The 20888-nt window shown below is 34.8% G+C and overlaps 1 protein-coding gene across 1 annotated transcript in view; it reads right to left on the reverse strand.

The window, feature by feature from the left end:
* Window positions 1–20888, reverse strand: part of LOC142984787 (uncharacterized) — a 225412-nt gene that overhangs the window by 178897 nt on the left and 25627 nt on the right. The window contains exon 2 of the mRNA XM_076132603.1: window positions 13375–13585. Within this exon, the coding sequence (XP_075988718.1) occupies window positions 13375–13450 (76 nt within the window). The 5' untranslated portion in view covers window positions 13451–13585. The remainder of the gene's footprint in view (window positions 1–13374; window positions 13586–20888) is intronic.

The raw sequence follows: 20888 nt of genomic DNA on the forward strand, positions 1-20888 counted from the left end.
TGAACAAATTGACAACTCACACTCGTCCGCCATTTTAAAAATAACCTCAAAAAAGGACAATGTCAAACAAATAAAAAGCGCGCCATAATTACAATAGAACGAATTTAGAACGCGCCAGTCGAATCATTACTAACGAAAAAAAAAAGTTAAGGCAAAGGCGGGCTCGCCGACAGCCAACATAGTTGACATGGCGGCACTTATTTCAGTGTTGCCATCAATTTCCAACCCGCCCGTTCTGGGTAATTTGCCGAGACGTACAACGGCTGATTATTTATGCCACGCTCATTGGTGAAGACATTCTTGGCTGTGGGGACTTTTTAATTTTTATTTCCTCTCTCCAAGTTTGTTTTGACGTCAATAAATGGCGGGACAGTTAGTGATGGGCGAGAGATGTGACGGGAATTTGGCGTAGAGTGATTTTTTATGCTTTTGTAAATACATCTCCTAACACTAATGATAGATTTTTGATACTTTTCTTTTACATCTGTTTTAATAATATGTAAGTGGCCAGTACTTAGGTATGTCATTCGATTTGTTTACCGTTTTGTTTGACTATTCTCCTCAGTGTCTTCAAACTTCCATAGTTTTAGTCATAACAACGTACAAATAAACGGAGGTTTATCTTTTTCTATTAGATTGTACTTTAAAATAGTGTTATGTTGTTAGTTGTCGTTAAACGCTCGTTTACAGACATACACAAAAAATAAGTAGAGATAATATAATCATGCCGATTATACCCGAAGGTGTAAGTATAAAATACACCCAGTTTTCGCCATTTACAATGTTAGTTTCATGTAATAGGGAGCAAGCCGGACAACTATTGACAAATACCCTTCTATTATTATTAATGCCTAAGTTTGTGACGATAGATTTATGTATGATTTTCACGAAAAAACTTCAGGATAGATTTTGATTTGAAACAGTTTGTAACTTAGATTACCATTTATAATACATTTTACCACGGATCATGTTTTCATGCAGATGAAATCGCAGGTGAAACTTAGTTATGATATAAATTAAAAAATACCAATAGCAGTGAAATATCGAGACCAATTAATAAGCAATTTCATAAAAGTATTCAATAAATATCTTTGTAAGGTAATAAATAATGTCAATTGAAAGTTGTCGCAAAGGTCACAGAGTGAAAATAATATGAAATTAAATGTCAAATGATATAACCACAGATAATAAGAGTGGGACCATAAAATGTAGAGCGGGGCGGTGTTGCCAGGTTTTAAGTGCAGTTGCCAATTATGTTTTTTTAGATGTGTAATAAAATGGCATTTATTTTGACTTTTACTACTACATATATAAAATGTGTCCTATCGTATCTGTCTATCTTTTTGTGATAAACTTAGAAACGATAGTACGAATTTTAAAGTAGTTTTGACTAAAAGAGAGTGAGAGATTTAAGAAGAAAGTTAGTAGGTGGTATATCTATTCAATAGCGTTTAAACTCATACAAAAAAAAACGTTATTGAAAAGATAAACTGCTGCCAAATATACTCAGAAACCGGGCATTAGTGTTTCAATATAAGGCAGTTTGTAAAGATCGTACCAAGTGGCGTTATTTGTTCTCTGCTTACCCCTATAAGAACAAGACGTGACATTATGTATGTATGACATGTATGTATATAATTTCATTGACTGAAATATGATAAAGGTATCAAGGTACCTTATACTAAAAAGTCAGTTAAAACTGTAAAATTAGAAGGAGCAGTGATTAAGCCTAGCTAAATGTCGTCAGATGACTGAAACACAAAAGACAAGTTTTTTTTAAATTAAAAGACAACTCCCGCACTAAGAATCGCTCTTGTGTCGCGGGGACTTTAACAAACATACAAACAACGGACACGAAGTACAATCAGACCCGAATTAACTATTTGTGGACAAATATAATTGTTCCGTGTTGGAATCGAATCTACGACCTCTCGACGCAACGGTAGCAGCAAGCATCTTAACCACTGCGCCACAGAGGCAGTCAAAGATAACATAACACTTAAAATGTAGTCTAAAAATGTACAGTATTCAAAACTTTTAATATTAATGTTAAAAATATAGATCCAAAAATGTAGAACTAAATTCATATAGACTCAAAAAATATATTTTCACTCGTAACAACCCTAACATAGGGTTCAAAATCAAACAAGCCGCTCTAAAACGAGGGCTGCCAGCTCAAACATTTATGGAAATAACTTTAAAATAAATCCGAAGAGTTTAAAATGCAGTTTAAATGGACAGAAACGAATGGAGTCGTATTGCGAAGTGTATTTTTTTGGTTTAAAACTTTTTTAACATCAATCTATTGGATTGAGAAAATAGTGGCTGTTATTTTGTTTGTTTGTAAACTTAAGGTTTTGTTTACTGAAAGATGTATGAATGTGGATGAAGCGAAGAATAATGAACTTTGTTTAAAATATCAGGTTTTTAGAAAAGTCACTTTTTTTGTGGAAATGAAAGACAGTTTCGTACTTCGAGGATGGTCATAAACAGTTGAATTTGGTTAATTTATATAAAATGTCTCCTGGTTCTAAGCTACCTCTCAAGCAATTTTCAGCCAAATTGGTTCAGACCGTTTTGAGCTCAAAATAGTGTAACAAACATGATTTTTTTATACATAGATAGATTACAAACATCATAACTTTTAAACTCTCGCGTGGTTAATATATTAGGTCGGAGAAAAAATATTTTCGCATTATAGTATAATTATATAATTATAGCATTATAATATGTACAAAAAAGATCGATATTTGGGTACCCCACGAGCTCACTGAAAGAAACCTAATGAACCGTGTACTCATTTGTGATTCTTGAAGCAAAAGAGATTTTATTACATGTTGTGCGCCAAAACGTTGGGCATTTTAAGGTAGATGGCGTGTTCACGATAACTCCCGTATTCTATTATACATTATAGACATGTTCTAAATAAATAAAACAGTAATTGTACAAAAAAAAGTAGTTACAAGCCACTCCACATCTTTTACCAATTGATTCATTACTGGGTCTAAATTTATGATCGTCTTCTCTTAAAGGCAAGTCCAACTTATTTACTTTAACTTAATAACTGGCTTACATACCCTTATTTATGTCTAAGTGACGCTAGGGGCGGGTTTTTTCCGGTGCAAACTGGATCTATCCGGTTTAGGGTAGTCAATGTGTATTAGGATTTATGAACGTAGGATTTGTGTGCACGCTGCTTAATTTAGAAGAGCTTTTAAAGTTCGTAAGCTCTTTTAAGACGGATGGTTATGTTTCTAGTGCGTAGATTATTGTGAAATAAGGAAACTTATTGACTTTCTTTTGCTTTTCTTCGTAGTAACGTAGTTAAGTATAAGTTAGAATATTCTTTACAATTTTAGAATCTACGTAACAAATCAAAATTATTATATTAGGTCGAGGAAAAAGTCTTATCGCATTATAGTATGTATGAACTTGGAATAAAATCTCTTTGGCTTCAAGAATCACAAATGAGTACACGGTTCATTAAGTTTCTTTCAGTGAGCTCGTGAGGTACCCGAATATCGAGCTTTTTTAGAGAAAAGATTTTATAAGAAGTTCATACATACTATAATGCGAAAAGACTTTTGTATAAGTGTTTTTATGAATAAGAGGGTAACATGCCTTAAAGAGCTGTTGATGAACTAATGACATTATAAAAAAAACAATGCGCGTATCCAGTATTAAAGTTATTTATCCAACCCTTAGGGGTTAAACCCAAATAACCCTGTATAAGACGTTCAGAGTTTCAGACTTGAAGTCCCTAAGGCTTTATACTAAATTGTTTTATTTACGTTCTATCTAATTTGTAAAAAATAGTTGAAGAGATTAATTCGGTATTCGATATAGCCCTTGAGATTAGGCTGAAATAAATGAGATAAAAAAGGTTGCAGTTGAGTTTCTGCCTACTCCTATGGGAACTGCTAGTTTAAGACTATATAGAACACGCACTAAATAACTGAATATTTCTTGAAGTTACAAATTAAAATCATTTACGTAGGTATGATATATGTGGGCAGAAAGCAGTAAGTTATGCGTGTTTTAGAATTAATTATCACTTGTTCCAACGGTGAAGGAAAATATCGTGATGCAACCTTGCATGGCTAAGAGTTCTTGAGAACAGTTCTTGAAGGTATGCAAAATCCCCAACTCGCACTTGGCCAGCGTGGTGGACTCAAGGCCTAACTCCTCCTTCATTACGGGAGGAGACCCTAGCCCAGCAGTGGGCCCTTAATGGGTTACATTTATTTGTTATATGTACCTAATAGGAGAAGCAACAACTCGCACTCATCTCCTATTTTTTGTATTATTTCTTTATTTCCTTCTGCTGCTCCTTGCAGGTTATATTCGGGCATATAAAGTTAACAATACTCTGCTATAACCACTTTTGTATTGCCTTGAACAAAAAATACTAATACATTTCTTATAAGTATTTTTTATTCTTTCCTATGGGGCAAAGGGTCTTCTCTCGGAATGACAGATGGGGTTAGGCCTTAAGTTCATCACGATGTTTTCCTTCACCGTTAGAACAAGTGATAATTATTTCTAATACACATATAACTTCTAAAAGTCATTGGTGTGATGCCTAAACTTCGAACCTCCACTTGCGTGAACGCGAATCTATAGGCCACTCGACTATCACTATTTAGTTAATAAAAAACCCTCTAATATATAGAAAATGTCGTGTTTACGATTAACCACAAACTATTTACTATCTAGACAACAATTAGTGGCAAATATCGTCTATAATTTTATGGCGGCCGGTCGTTTTAACGATGGCAAATCACGCCATGTTTTATGTTCCTCGTTCATATTGGAAAACAGCTGATTATATATTAATAACCATAAAATGTTAAAATATATGACTGTCCTACTGCTGGTCACGGATTTCGAAATGAGATAGTTTAGCACTAAGGTTTTAAAAACCGTACTTCTGAAGTCATATTAATCTACTAGCTGACTCGCGCAACTTCGCTTGCGTCACGTATGAGAGAATGGGTCAAAATTTTCCCCGTTTTTGTAACATTTTTTACTGCTGCTCCTGCTCCTATTAGTCGTAGCGTGATGATATATGTATATCCTATATCATTCCTCGATAAATGGGCTATCTAACACTGGAAGAATTTTTTAAATCGGACCAGTAGTTCCTGAGATTAGCGCGTTCAAACAAACAAACAGACTCTTCAACTTTATAATATTAGTATATAGATAAGCATGTAAAATGTTAAAACATGACTGTGCTGCTACTACTGCTGGTCAAGGATCTCGGAATGAGATAGTTTAGCACTTAGGTTCGTATTAATAGACTGATATCAACATGGCGGCATGGTTTTGTTAGACGGCTTCCGTGGCGCAGTGGTTAAGGTGGTTTTTACGCCGCTATCGTTGTGTCGATAGGTCGTGGGTTCAATTCTCACACGGAACAAATCTTTGTGCGATCCACAAATAAACTCCGGGCGAGAATAATCTAATAAAAATTTATAAAACCAATATCATTCAGTTAGCTTGAGAATCGAAGCTGAGACTTCTTGATCAGCACAATTATACACTACTAACCAGACCACTGAGGCAGTCGAAGATAACTATTAATAAATACATTGCGTGTCGCGATTCTATTCCTGCGTGAAGCAAAATAATTACGTGTACCACAAAAGCCTTAAGACAACGAACATTTATGCACAAACCTAATTAAAAAAGTTCGTAAAAAAAAACAGCGAAAGCAAATTAAAAAACCATAATAACACTCATTCATCATTCTCGTTCTTTTAAAACAGATCAAAATAATGCCAAAAAAATGTTGGCAACATTAAAAAATCAATACCACAAACAAACACAAAAGTATTCATAATCTTTTTGAGCGTTCTATTTTTAACTCGTTTAACTGTCAACTGTCAAACTCGATGACAGATGGCGTTGGGCGCGGCGTTAGGGCGTGTTCACACTGTAAGTAACGCGACACGACTTAATGACGTAACGAGCGTTCAAAAATATGTTTACGATTTTAGAATTGAGCTAATGATAATAGGAGGGCTTGGCAATAATATGAATGGGTTTCTATTCATTCTATAAGAAGTTAATTTTTAAAATTTTACTTGGGACTCTTCTGCGTGATAAATTATACAGTGATTTTACATTAAACAGTTACTTTCTCGTATGGTTAGTGTTCAACCTAATGTCTACGTTGTTAATGTGATAAGTTGAAAATGAAACTAAGTATTAAAATAAACAACAACCGGGACAGACTTTTTATTATGCCCTCCGGAGTACGAAGACGCTCAGCTCAACTGCGACTAAACAGCCACCCATCTATGTAATGACCGCACCAAGCGTCACTTAACCAACAGATCGTCTACCACTGAGCGCAACTTGCTTACAGATCCTGTAATTTGCCTATTTCTATAAGTCCACACTGTTAAATAAATGCCATCAAAAACATTCTGTAAAAACCTCAAGTCTCGCCGTAAAAAGTTGTGAGATCTATATAATACCAAGTCGAATAATCTATTTAGTGTCTACTTAAAGGACCTTCTGTCTTAAGTTATTACGTATGTTATTATCATGCCAATTTAAAAAAAAATACCTTTAAAACAAATAGACCGACCTGGCCATCGCATGATTTGATTATTAGTATGTATCACACTACACAGCACGACGAGAAGTTAATGCTCCTGAAATGTTAATGGCGAATTTGTGTTTTCGTGCGATGACCAAGTCGATCTATTTGTTTTAAAATGAAAACAGTTGGTTATGGCTGAACGTGCCCGCTCGCTTAATCTCCGTTTAGGGTGAGTTTACGGGCAAATCCGGGGTCTTAAGACTGTATACGCTGTGTGAAATATAGTCGATCATTATTGATTTTTTTGTTGCAGTTGTTAGTAAATTGTAATAATATTATGAATGCGAAAGTCTGTGTGTTTTCATGATTTAACTGCTGAAATTTTATGGATAAAATTTTGCTTACAAATAGATCTTGGATAGATGAAGGTATTAAACTCGGGATTTTCGTTAATTTATTTTTTTCTCGTAGATACCACACGGGAAAGGTGTTAAACAATAAATAAGGTAAACAGACCATTGACAGGCTTTTCATACAATATTTTTCATATTGTAAAGTTTAATTTTTCTCATAAGCTCTTGCCACTCTTGCCCAGCAAACGATATTATATCACAATAGCCTAATTAGCGACGAATTTTATACGTCAATCTGATAAACTAAAACTTGATGATAATTTAAGTAATATATTGTAATCTCGTGAATAAATTTTGCTCTAGAGGAAACCATTTTAGAAATCAAGAAAATATTGATATACTAGCTGACTCGCGCAACTTCACTTGCGCCACATAAGAGTGAATGGGTCAACATTTTCCTCGTTTTTGTAACATTTTCTACTGGTACTCTGCTCCTATTGGTCGCAGGGTGATGTTATATAGCCTATAGCCTTCCTCGATAAATGAGCTATCTAACACTAAATAAATTTTCAAATCGGACCAGTAGTTTCTGAGATTGGCGCGTTCAAACAAACAAACAAATTCTTCAGCTTTATAATTTTAGTTTTTCTTTCTCTTGTGTTTCTACACAAGGGAACAAATTACTGCAAATTGCTCTACAGGAAACTACTTATATTAGAAATCAAGAAAATATCAATATACCTAATGTTTTAATTCTAAATGAAAGTAACATCAATTAACTGTATATAACTTGAACACAGACTAGTCACATCATATCATCATCCCAATTAATCTGAGGAGCTGTGATGGCCGCGAGCGTCGTCTGTCATCGTTGACGTATGTTGAAATAGACTGGCTTGTAGGGTATACACTATTTAAGGTGGAATTGAGACTAGTTTTTTCTCGTGACTTGGCACGTGAATGGACGAAGTAATGGAGTGATGACTTTGTGTATCTTCAAGAACCATTTTAGGGTTCCATACCCAAAGGGTAAAACAGTACCGGACCCTATTACTAAGCCTCCGCTGTCTGTCTGTCTCCGGGCTGTATCTCATAAACCGTGATAGCTAGAAAGCTGACATTTTCACAAATGATTTATTTTCGCTATAAAGCTTTAAGCGTTTCCGCTATAACAACAAATATTAAAATTAATAAAAATAAAATATTAGGGAAGGTCCCCATACAATAAACGTGTTTTTTTCTTTTTCTTTTTTTGGTATGGAACTTGGCCAGTTTTTATTAAATACTATCAGGTTTTATCACGATGCTCTCCTTCGTCGTTAGAACAAGTGATACCTAATTATTTTCAACTAATTACAAGTTTCATTAAAATCCGTCCACTTTTTTTGCGCATTTACATTCTAAACAATATACTACAAGTACCAAACGCATAGCCACCGTACGAATGCGACAGACATACGCTAAGCGTTTGAAAGCTTAATTTATTGACTGCAAGCACACACGGGACAAGAGTAGAAGCGTGATTTTTTAATGTCCTCACTGTTTATGCCACAGTTAATAGACGTAGTTTACTAAATTAACGGCAAATGGGACGTATGTTGTAACTACTTTAAAACAAAATGCTCCGTTCTGTACCTCGATTCTCTACCACTATCGACTACCGACAACCGGCTAGCTATCGAAATTTTGACATTTAGAATGTACTGCCAAAATGTTTCCTACGACACCCGTCAGAGGCGCTGATCAAATTTTCATGCAAAATTTCTCGTTGACAGTTCGGTTGTCGGTAGTCGATAGTAGTAGAGAATCGAGGCACTGTACAATCAAAAGTAGTAAGTGAAAATTACGGTCACAATTTCGGGAATATAACAGCCTACTGTTTCTTCAATCCGAAAATTCCATATAGAAATAAAAAATAATTGAATATCAAAAATAATAATAAAAATAACTATGAAAATATGAAATTTTATTTAGTTCATTTTATTCATCGTTTGGTTAGTAGCCAACCTACTCGTAATGTCATAGTTAGACCTTTTAGGACATTTGACATGACTTAACGACTATAATTTAAATTGACAGCAACCGGGCAAACCTAGTTACGGGCCTTTCGAAGCACGGAGACTAAACTCAAATGCCGTTAACACGTTCGCTGCCCCTGACGCGTATGTGCGTTTTGTAGAACGCACATACGCGTCGCGGGCAGGGAACGTGTTAAGCGGTCACCCATCTATATATGATCGGCGCTAAGGTTGCTTAACCTACTCATTTACCGACAGCAGAACACTACTGACTAAAAACAACACAAATAAATCTAACAAACTTTATTGCATCACCGCTAAATCTGCCATCTCACTCTCACACAAACAAAAAGACAAAGACAGCGATAACTTAACAGTCGTATTCAGTTTCCCACGGCGCAGAATCTGAACGATGTAAGAATGTGTTTAAAATCCCATAACAAAGCCATGGTGGATCACAGCCGTGTTAATGGTAATGCCCACATGCCAGCGTGATACAAATGTGGTTCTCAAAGTTTCTGTATAAAGTCTTTTACCCCCTGAATGTATGAAATTCTGTACTATTGTTAGAAGAGTATGTTTTATGATTTACATACGATTGTTGGGAATATACATGTTTATATTATTAATGCTAAAGTCTTAGTCTGTTATGTTTACATGGCCAAGTGATAGAACCTATTTTGACGAAATTTTGGCATAGAGATAGATGACGCAAGTAGTTTTTAAGCCATGGCATAAGCTGGTTATTAATCTTAACTATAAATATACAACATATTCATAAAATAACGCCCTTTTTCCCTCAAGGGTAGACAGCAAAAGAAGATAGCAAAGACGGCCCTTTGCTACGATCCCTACAAAATTATTTGCTTTATTCACATCCACACATTCAGTCCTAGGACCACCGGTTACGAGTATACTGATATTTCTCTAATAATTATCCCAAGACACACAAATCCCAGAAGAATCGCGAACCACATTTCAAGACATCAAAACTAACTCATTTCTTAAACCCCATGGGGTTTCAAAAACTAACTCATTTGGAACCCCATGGGGTCTAAAACTTTAATATTTGAGCACCACTGTCATTGTAGCTTCTTACGTCGTCAGTCCCTGTACGTTTAGAATTCAACCGAGTGCCGCTCAGAGGGTTAATTATCTAGATAATTGTGGTGAAGGGTTGTCTGTAAATTGTAATTACCAACGCACTTCGCTCTCATTATACATACTTTGGTGTTTGTAAGCAGTTTGGGGTTAACTTGAATGCTCATTTTGGGGAGGGTTAAGATTTGAATGGACTAGTCTACATCTATCTTATATTAGTGCTGTTATAATTATATTATTGTCATCGTATAGACCTGCGTATGCATTTATTAATGGCATGCAAAGTCCCTAACCCGCACTTGGCCAGCGTGATGGATTAGAGGCCTCACCCCTCTCTTGCCCAGCAGTGGGCCAGTAATAGGCCAAAAAAAATTGACTAAGAGATTATTTTTAGCACTTTTGGTTGTCCACAATTTAGCAGCGATCGACATATAGAAAACGGGCAAAAAGACCCAAAACAAGTATTTATGGATGGTACAAATAATTGTACCGTGTGGGAACCGAACCAACGGTCTCCTGACGCAATGTTAACGGCGCGGTACCTTTAACCACCGCGCGACGGCGGCAGTCTACATAAAAGATAATAGCAACTTTTCCAACCCAAGAATCCCCAAATCCGGAACCTCTAGATCATCAACTGTATACACCACCATAGCGGCAGTCTCATCTAAAAAGCATTATACTATAACGACAGAATGGTAAGCAGAGAGCTTTTGTTAAGTTAACTACAATTTAACGATGCCCTTCAAATAACGGTATTTAAACTATTACGAGTTTTATATAGCCGTGAAAGTTATCTCAATTAGATTGTTTTTTATGTATACTGGTGTCTTCGACTTGGTTTATGTGGTTTCTGAGTAACTAGGTACCTCTGTCACGTGTAGCCTTTTGTATGCGACTTCTAGACTGACGTATTGAGTTGAAATCCTGGGTTAGGCTAAAAAAATACTCTTGTTTTTCTAAAAGAAACTGATATATTACACTTGGTTTACGTAGTTTTTGAACAACTGTTTATGTCATGCATTGTTAGTGTATGCGACTTCTAAACGAGGTCACGGGTTCGAATCTCGGGTTAGGCTAAAAGATATTCCTGAGGTTCTCTAAAAGGAACTGATATCTTTGCCTTTGTTGGTCGGGCATACCTAGATCTTGGGTTCGAATCTAGGGTTGGTCTAAAGAGTTATTATTGAATTTTTTTCGTCAAGGAATTCCCGGTGAGTCCCAATTTACCACAATGACAAAAAGGTTAACTTTGTTTGGTAATTTCTCAAGAAAAAATCTCATTATATTCGCTTTACTAAATTAATCTCGATGTTTAAAAATTAAGAATACATTATCCTCTGTAAGACCCTTCGATCTCTTGCAAGAAAAACTACTCAAATGATATAAAATAACATGTAATTGTACGGCTGTACGACTATGATCCATTTATTTGACCGCCTCGATAGTTTACAAGCTGTGATAGAATTTATTACATAACGACTTTTAGGCCACACGATACGGTAACGATACGACGTTTGTAACGTATTTATGTTTCTTTACGATAGGGATTTAATTAAGTTTAACCTTATTTTTAAACTGGATTTTGTTAATAAGAAGTATATTAATAAGAAATTTATTACCCGTGTTCATTTATCTATACAATGGGGAGATTTAGTTTAATTTTAAATCAAGAATTTGTTAATAAGAAATATGTTATATAAGGGTTGTTCTGGATTTTAAAAAATTGTATTGTTTTATGTAAGACTATAATTTTGTGTACAAATAACTATTTAGGTGCAGGTTTAACACGTCACTTTTATTGATTTTAAATCAATATGATTTATTATCATGTAAGTAATTATTATTGGTTAAAATTATACGTATGCTGATTCATTATTTCAAAACCATCTCTAAATCTTCAATGTCTAAATAATGGATAAATCTGAATTTAATCTCTGGCTGATGACTGCACAAAACTTAAAGTATAATTAGATAATATTAAGTACTTATCCAAAATGACTTATTAACATACAAACTTATGTCTTCGTTTCTCTTCGCAAAACAATACCCAGCAAATGGAACAGGTTTCATACAACTTTGCTTCATAAAATCGTTTGAACATCGTATAGTATAAAAGCTCTCATTTTATTTATTACGTGTTTCTTTGTGTGGCCCGTTTTTTTGACTTGTATCATAATGAGGGCTGTTTAGAGTGTTAGATTAAATTGCTTTTTAATATTAGTGCCGGTTTTTATTTAACATGATTATAGACGAAGTACAGTGAATCATATGAGGGTGTGGGTAACCTGTTTCTTTATAATAAGGTTTTTCCTAAAATATGCTTCTGTAGCATGTTTGGTAGTGAATACGACTGCTGATCGTGAGGTTTCAGATTCGATTCCAGAGTCGGGCAAAGTATAAATAGAGCTAGGAGCGAAATTAACCCGAAGAATGTCGTGTTTTAAAACTTAAATAGCGTATAACTTCACTCTTGTTTTAGAACAAAATTTGTCTCTTATCGGTGGAATCGAGCCCATATTATGCCACGGCGGCCAGTTTTATTAAAATTAGCTATTTATTTGTATCGGGGTTTATTAGGTGCCCTTTTCAATAGTCACAGCCCGGTGGGTTATGTATCAAAGACGACTGGTAAAAGGTCAGACGGACCGACGACTCTACGTGCTCCCCTAAGCTGGACTCGACTATACAGAAAAACTCAGAAAATTGATTCTGAACTAGCCAGGATTGGAACCTGAGACTTTACCTCTTAGTCTCAGTACCTACTCTACAACAATAAACGTATTTCCCCATATAAAACATACACCATGTTATACAGTAAACAGTGTTTTACAAGGCGCCATAGAATTAATTCACTCGCGTGTGGCCCGTAACACAATTATTTGAAGTACCAGCTGTTACTTATAGTGGTTTTATTGCTACACAATTTAAGATTTAAATCTATTACTAGGTTTTTTATAAAGAGACTAGCATTTGCCCGCGACTTCGTCCGCGTAGTTTATTGAATTTCCATACAAATATTCATCCCCTCTTCCAACTCTCTCTGCTACTTTTTCGCAATAAAAAGAAACTTATGTTCTTTTTAAAGGTCAGCTCTATCTCTGTACCAAATTTCTTTCAAATCTGTTCAATGGTTTAGGCTCAAAAGTGTAACAGACAGATAGACAAATAAACAAACAGACAGACAGACAGACAGACAGACATGGGAAGAGAGTTTGGAGGTCCGATATGCAATCGCTGCTTGTAAAATACTGATATTCAGCTGCATCCGGTGAGACTGGAAGCCGACTCCAACATAGTTGTAAGAAAGGCTGTTTAAATAGTAATTTAATATAATAAAATTACTCACCATAAGACGAATAAACGGCCAACATAAGCAGCAGACAGAGTCTTGCGATCACTACACCCATTTTAACTCTGAACATACTAACACGTCGAACTGAAACTTGTATTACACTACGGTACACTCTATATCACATACTAACGATGGTAATGGCGGACGCCGAGTTCTAACTTCGTTTGTATGTTTTGAATTCATTCGCGGTTATTCAGTTTTGGATCTGAAACAAAGAGAATATTTCATTAGTTATGTTGTAAAATCACGCTTATTATGCACGAAGATATAGACGGTGTATGAAATACACTCACGTTGGACTATTTGCAATGTAACGCGAGCCTGAAATACACTCACCGGTCGGTAAACGATCCGTGGGTTAAGCAACCCTTAGCGCGGACATAACATAGATGGGTGACCACATAGTGGTATCTGAACAGGGTGTCTTCGCGCTTCGAAAGGCACGTAAAAAGTCGGTTCCGGTAGTTGTCAATTGAGACAAGCCACGTCAGAGGTCTTCGGGCGGCTTGAACAACTTTGACACTAGGTTGACCACTAACCATACGAGGTTTAGGTATATAATGCTAATTATACACGAAGATATAGACAAGAGTTGTATGAAGTATAGCCGCGTTTTGCTATTTACAATGTGACACGAGTCTGTTACCTACTACCAACCTTTGAGCTACTAGTTAGATAATTGGATAGTTGATTGGGTTAAAGACATTTTTTTTTATATTGTACTCTTAAAAGGTTCATCCAAATGCTTACGCTGTGCAATAATTTTCTTAAATAATGATGAAATTGTAATTATTACAGACTGAAACATTTTATTAGGCACTCGTTTGATATCAACGAATTTAACGCAGTGTGATGTCACTATTTCATATTTCTATACTAAAATGTGTTTTTGACATTTCATTAAGAGTAGCTGATTTGACTGATAGTCAACTACCGTATTTTAATACATTTAGATTAGTGCTTCGCCCGATCAGGAATCGAATCCGTGACTAATTTTAATCATAATATGTGTTTTTAATCATTCTTTCCTGTAAAAACGGTTAAATTTATTTGAACGAACTAGCAGTTTATGTTGCTAGACCTAGCCTAATTCAGCCGCTAACGGGATGATTTTGGAAAAATGAAACCTGTCTAATGGCTACTTAAATTTTTTTAATCATCGTCTTAAAAAGTAATAGTCTTTGAAACATTAACTTCAAAACAAAGTCGCGCGTATCAGCTAGTCACACAATATTAATACCCATTATTACACTGCAACGATTCCTTTGAACAAACAGACAAAACATTTCACGTACAAATAAACCTGAAAGTCTGATATAATGTTTGTTTCCATCTCCGGCTTCCGTGAAACAAAAATATAACAGCGGAGTGCAGTAATTACTGCATTAGCAGACCCTAAGGGCATAGGCGGGGAGCTGGGGACCGTGGCTTTTATTCCAAGTTGATAAGCCTTTGGGCGGCTTGAACAAGTTTGACAATAGGTTGACTAGTAAATAGTAATCATATTTTTTTTTCACCGGCTTAGATAATTGATTTAACTAAATCGAGGCATTACAAACGTGCGAATTACGTCTTGTCAAAATCTTTTGATTGTGACCAACTTTTTTGTGATTGCCCTTTTTTCTTGTGATTGCGAGTATCTGCAGATTTTGGATGTAAATCACACTAATATTGTAAATGGGTAAGTTAGTGAGAATGGATGTAAGTTTTTTAGTCTTTCACGCATATAAGTTTTGACACAAATTACACCCTAGATTAACATTTAGGATACTTTTTACCTTAGAAAATCCTTTCCACACAGATATAGTCACAGGTAAAAGCAAGCTAATCCATTAACTATCACCTACAAAATGTACAAACTCAAAGGTATGAAATTATATTTTATTTTGATAATAAACACACACTATAACATCACGTGTGTATTTCCCTAGAGAATTAAGTAGATATGTATTACTATCGCTACGCCATACGTCGGCCTTGAAACTAAGTGCGAAAGGTGGCAGGTTTTCTTAGAAAAATATAGGTGCCTACTTGAATAACTCATAATAATAATATAGTTGCTATCGTAGTGTAAAAATGTAGAGATATATAACTTAGCTACGAAAAAAACGTTACATTTTTCAAAAAAGACAATTGTGAAATACATTAGCTACTAACAATACCATAAAAAAGTTATTTTGTTACAAAATAATTATTGTGAAATACATTACGTACCTACTCACTATACTATAAATATAGACGTTCATAATGTTATTTAAACGCTACACGTCAAATAAACTTCAATAATAATAAAATCATAGAAAATTTTACATATAACAACAATAAAAAAGACACTAATTAAAAAAAATATCTAACATATGGTCAATTTGGGTAACATTGAATCATTCATATGAAACCAACACAATTGATAAAGGTTTATTTTAATTTTGCAAACTTTTATACATTGTGTTGGTTTCATATGAAAAAAATATCGAAACTAGTTCAAATTCCCACACTCAATGTTACCCAAATGATTCAAAGTTACCCAGGTTGACTACTTTGAACATTTTTTCGTATTTTTAATTTAAGTACGCAAGCTCTTAGACTATTAGTCATTAGCACAGTGCCCGGTTCGGCGTGTAACCCGACACTGCCCCGCTCCCTAATGCGACGTCAACATGTTACAGACGAAAGTATTATAATACGAGTATTACCTATGTTAGGGGGAAGGCAGATTAAGCTCACGTTTTGTGGCAATCCATCTGTATAAAGAGTGAAATGGGGAAAATTTTGTTCGTTACTCTATAGATGAATGTTTTATTTTAATTCTATTACTACAGATGTTATTAAGCCCGGTTTCTGAGGTACATTTAGCGGCAGTTTATCTATTCAAACTTTTTTTAAATATGATTTTAACGCTATTGAATAGATAATCTGCCGATAAATGTACCTCAGAAACTTTGTCTCGTCTTAAAGTTAAGATTTACTGAACAGATTTCGATGCGGCTTTTAACAATGGATGGTTAATGATAGTTATTGTCAAGTAAGTTTTTAGTGTTGTTATGTGATGTTCAAACGGTGTTACTCGGGCGAAGACGGAGCGGTCCGCTAGTATTTTATGTACAGTTACAGGGTTATTATTGCCATGGACTGTTAACATGAACCAAAATGAGCTATTTAATATTCTAGAAATAATCAATAGTTTCTTAAATATTTTGTATTTTATTAAATCCTTCATTAAATCATTATCATACTACAGATAATTATACAACAATCAATTTATTTTAATAAAAGTTTCCATCATTTTAATAATGAAATCCATATCGACGGTTTTTTTTTTTAAGAAATATAATTTTCATTATACGCTTTCACGACTAAACCCCATATCAAAATTTATCATTAAAGACCTACCGAAACATCAAGAAAGCAGTCCAAATTGTTCTACAATAACAAACATACAATTTCTAAGTTATAATCATACGAACAAACACACATGAACATGACAAGTGCTCCCAGACTATGCCCTAAGGGCGCGGTAATGCAGTGCAATTACACTATTATACTTACGTCAAAGAGAACCAAGAAATTAAATGAAAGCATATTTCATGAGTTATTCTTTCATTATGCAGGTATTTTTCTTGTTTTTATCTCTGTGTAAAGAGTACTCTGGTGAGACGTGGAGAGTAAAAAGATTTTTAGAAAATAATATAGTGTATGTTACTTTAGTGACAGTTTAGTGATTCAGCAGTTTTTAAGATTACTCAAAGGTTTGTATTTTTGTATGTGTGTAATATATGCAAAACTACTTTTTTTAAATATTATAGCGCCTGCTACCTTACTATCAATCGTAGATACGTATAGATAACTAGATAGTACAGTTTTCCTTAAGAATTGAACATACCTAAGGTAAAGAACTATTAAAATTTAATTTAAAATAGGGGATCTAAATGGCGAAACATTAGAGTAGACCATTAGCCCGAAAGTATAAAAAAATGTTAAAATAAATTTTAGATTAGATTAATAAAATAAATACCAAAATGATTACGGAAAATCTTTTCACTAGGACGACTCGGTAATCCTACAATAAAATAATGTACCTAGTCATATAATGTCAAAACTTTGTTCGGCTGGAGGGTGTACAGTATAGTACTTAGCAGTGGCGAAGGCTCCCTATAACCCGATTCCTACCGGCTTTACCTTCGGAACACTCCTAAAAATGTGTCACATAAATGTGTATTATTCTCAAAAAAAGATCGTTTATTTAAATTAAATTCTATATGTATTACGACAGCCATCAATATTTTCAATACGACTAATTAAAAATAAAAAAATGAATAAACGCCTGTTCTATTTGTCATTGCAAAAGTTGCATTACCAAAATTGCCGTCAAACAACTCGACGGCGCGCGCAGGAATCGCGTAAAGGGAAAAAGATGTCGATGACGTCACGCGGACGTACTTTTCTATGGCGCGTTTTACCGGCGAGGTAACCCGGAATTCATCGGCTTATTGGGCGACTAGTAGGTACAACAGGCGCAGCGCGCATCGCGGGCGACGCGGCAACTAGCGAATGTGTGAGTGAGATGCAATGATATTTAATGAGAGGGAGACAATGAATGCAATTGTTGTGATGACATTTATGATTTTAGATTAAGTTTTGTTTTCATTTTGCGCGCCTATTTTAGGTTATTTTGGATTATTTTGTTAATTATATTTCTCTGAGTTAAATTGTGTTAAATTATCTTTGAATGTTATTATTTTGTGTAAAATCGTGGTGATTGTGTGAATGAACTGGTCTTATCTTACGTGTATTTGTAAGTATTACTTTCATTGTTATTGTTTGTGTATTGCGATCATGGACAACAAGTAGGTAATAGTAGAAGCAATAAATATTGTTCAATTAGTTATTAATTAGTAAATTAATGTTGTAGAGTGTAGACATTGTTTTCAAAATGCTCCTAGTACCAACATGTACCTATCTACCAAAATAAATAATACAGAATGCAAAGGACATAATTAGTATTTTAAACATTCCCTTATGTTATTCTCTACGATATAGGTCACTTTATAAATTTATCAATGGCTTATTGGTACCTAGCTGTAAATTGTTTTTATTATTTCTCCGATTGTTTCTAGTAGATAGCATTTGGAGTCAATCAAAGTTGTATTTAAATAATAAGACACTTATTTAACATGAAATTAATAGGATAGAATCATTCCTCATTAATAATTTCGTTCATAGGTAGGTAGGTACTTAGTTCTTACCTACTATGAAAGTAGTTTGGTAGATCGGATCGCAATACAACGATTCTGTTCTGTTAACGTATGGTTAGTGGTCAACCTAGTGTAAAATTTGTTCAAGCCGCCATTGCGTCGGTCACCCACCTATGGAATGACCGCACCAAGAGTTGCTTAACGTTAGCTTAAGCAGTTTTAGCTCCGGCTTCCCTTTTAACAAAACTCACCCTTCGCCACTGGTACTTAGTATTTTTTAACGCTAAAACCGCTCTGTAGATGAAATTTGACTGTACACACGAGGAACATTTTATTCGAAAATTCTTTCTGCTCGGTAAAAATCACGGACAGGTGCTACTGTTTTCCCATGCAATCTAAGAAATGAAACCTCTTTAAAAAATGATTATACAAAAATAGAATATAACCAATAAGAGTAAGAGTAAAATAATAAATAAGTAATTAGTTGAAGGGATGAAAGAAAGCCAGTTTGTATAGAAGGGTCGCGGGTTCAACCCCAACTTTGATTATTTATTATCATCTTGTTTTACAAGAAGATAAATTAGGCTGCTATTGAGAGTAGCGGAGCGGGGAGCGGAAAATTGTATACTTTGGAAGTGGTTCAAGTACCCTCAAATACCCGTAGTATTATAGAAGATTGATGTACCTACTACGTATATTTGTTACACTAGCTGGCCCGCGCAACTTCGCTTGCGTCACCCAAGACTAAAAACCCGTTTTTGTAACATTCTTCGTTGCATCTCTGCTCCTAATGTCCGTAGCGATGTTACATAGCCTATAGCCTTCCTCGATAAATGGACTATCTAACACTGAAAGAATTTTTCGAATCGGACCAGTAGTTCCTGAGATTAGCGCGTTCAAACAAACAAACAAACAAACAAACAATCAAACAAACTCTTCAGCTTTATAATTTTAGTATAGATTATTGACTACTACATGACTGCTGACATCGTGGTCTTAGTTACTGGTATTTTCTTATTAACCCTAGAAAGATACCGTTTGTGAAATGTCGCTCTATCTTTCTTAATATCGCGAATGCATCGCTGTGTGTTTCGGACATTTCACTGTTCACTGGGGACTACTGTGTGGCGTATGTGTGAATAACGTAAGTTGCACCGATTTTGAAATATAACGACCGCGTGAGTCAATTTTATGCGGGTCTTTTCACTACTATACAATGACCAAAATGATTATCTTTCAATTTATATTAAATTATTTTCGATTCGTTTTGATAATGTTATCCCGGGGAATAGTAAAGTTTCTGGGCCTTTCAATAGGCTTACCTCTTTATTACAGGCTCATATGTTTACCAGTCAAACGCAGGGTAATTTCGAACCCCTCTGCTTACACCTTCGGGTATCACAGGCGTGATTCAAATAATCGCTCCGCCCATCGCTTCATTCATCACAAAACCGCTCTACTTATTTTAACTTTTATAAAAGTAATTTCTTTATTCTACAGAAGCACAACGGTCCAGTGATCACAAGCTGTGGATTCTACTACAATCCAACCAAGTTAACATCGTTACTTCAGCTATACTGAGCTGGCTTTAATTATCTATTTTTTAGGGTACCGTAAGGAAATACCTAAATTCCTTTTTTGTTTAGAAGCTTCAAGCTTCTGATTACTGGCAACGACTGTTTAAAATCTATGAAAATGACAGACGAGACCGACTATTGACCATGTCTTCCGAAACACGGAGGAACTAAGTAAACGTACAATATGAAAACCCATCAACAGACCAACCTCGGAAAGTGATTGTGAATCTCACAGTCATACATACCTGTGAGAGACACAAGCTTCTCCTTAATAGTCAAATAGAAACTTCAATCAGTTACAATAGCTTTATTTTTATTCTTTCAAAATTCATACGGAACCCACACTTAACGAACACAATTCACAATTGCCAGGTGTTTTTTCATCCTACGCGCGACCTCGGGCCGTTTAATTTCCCAACTAATTTGTTGTAATGAAAAATTATATATTTTAAATCTCTATGTACAACAAACCGTTTGAACTGACATCAGCAAGTACCTAATGTAACAAAATATAAAGACTGTGGCTTTTTAATTATCATTTGTAGAAATAATTATATTTAAAAACTTCGTAGACGTTTTCCTGTTATATATTATAAATGGGAATGTTTGTACGTTTGTCCAAACTGAAATCTTAAACTGTGGAACGAATTAAAGAATGGATAGTTTATATAAATCTGAATAAAAACATTTTATGACAATGAAAACCCCGTCATCCTAATTTCTTATCTATGAAGTGAAG

Source organism: Anticarsia gemmatalis, chromosome 28 (assembly GCF_050436995.1).
Source record: "Anticarsia gemmatalis isolate Benzon Research Colony breed Stoneville strain chromosome 28, ilAntGemm2 primary, whole genome shotgun sequence".
NCBI classification, from domain to species: Eukaryota; Metazoa; Arthropoda; class Insecta; order Lepidoptera; family Erebidae; genus Anticarsia; species Anticarsia gemmatalis.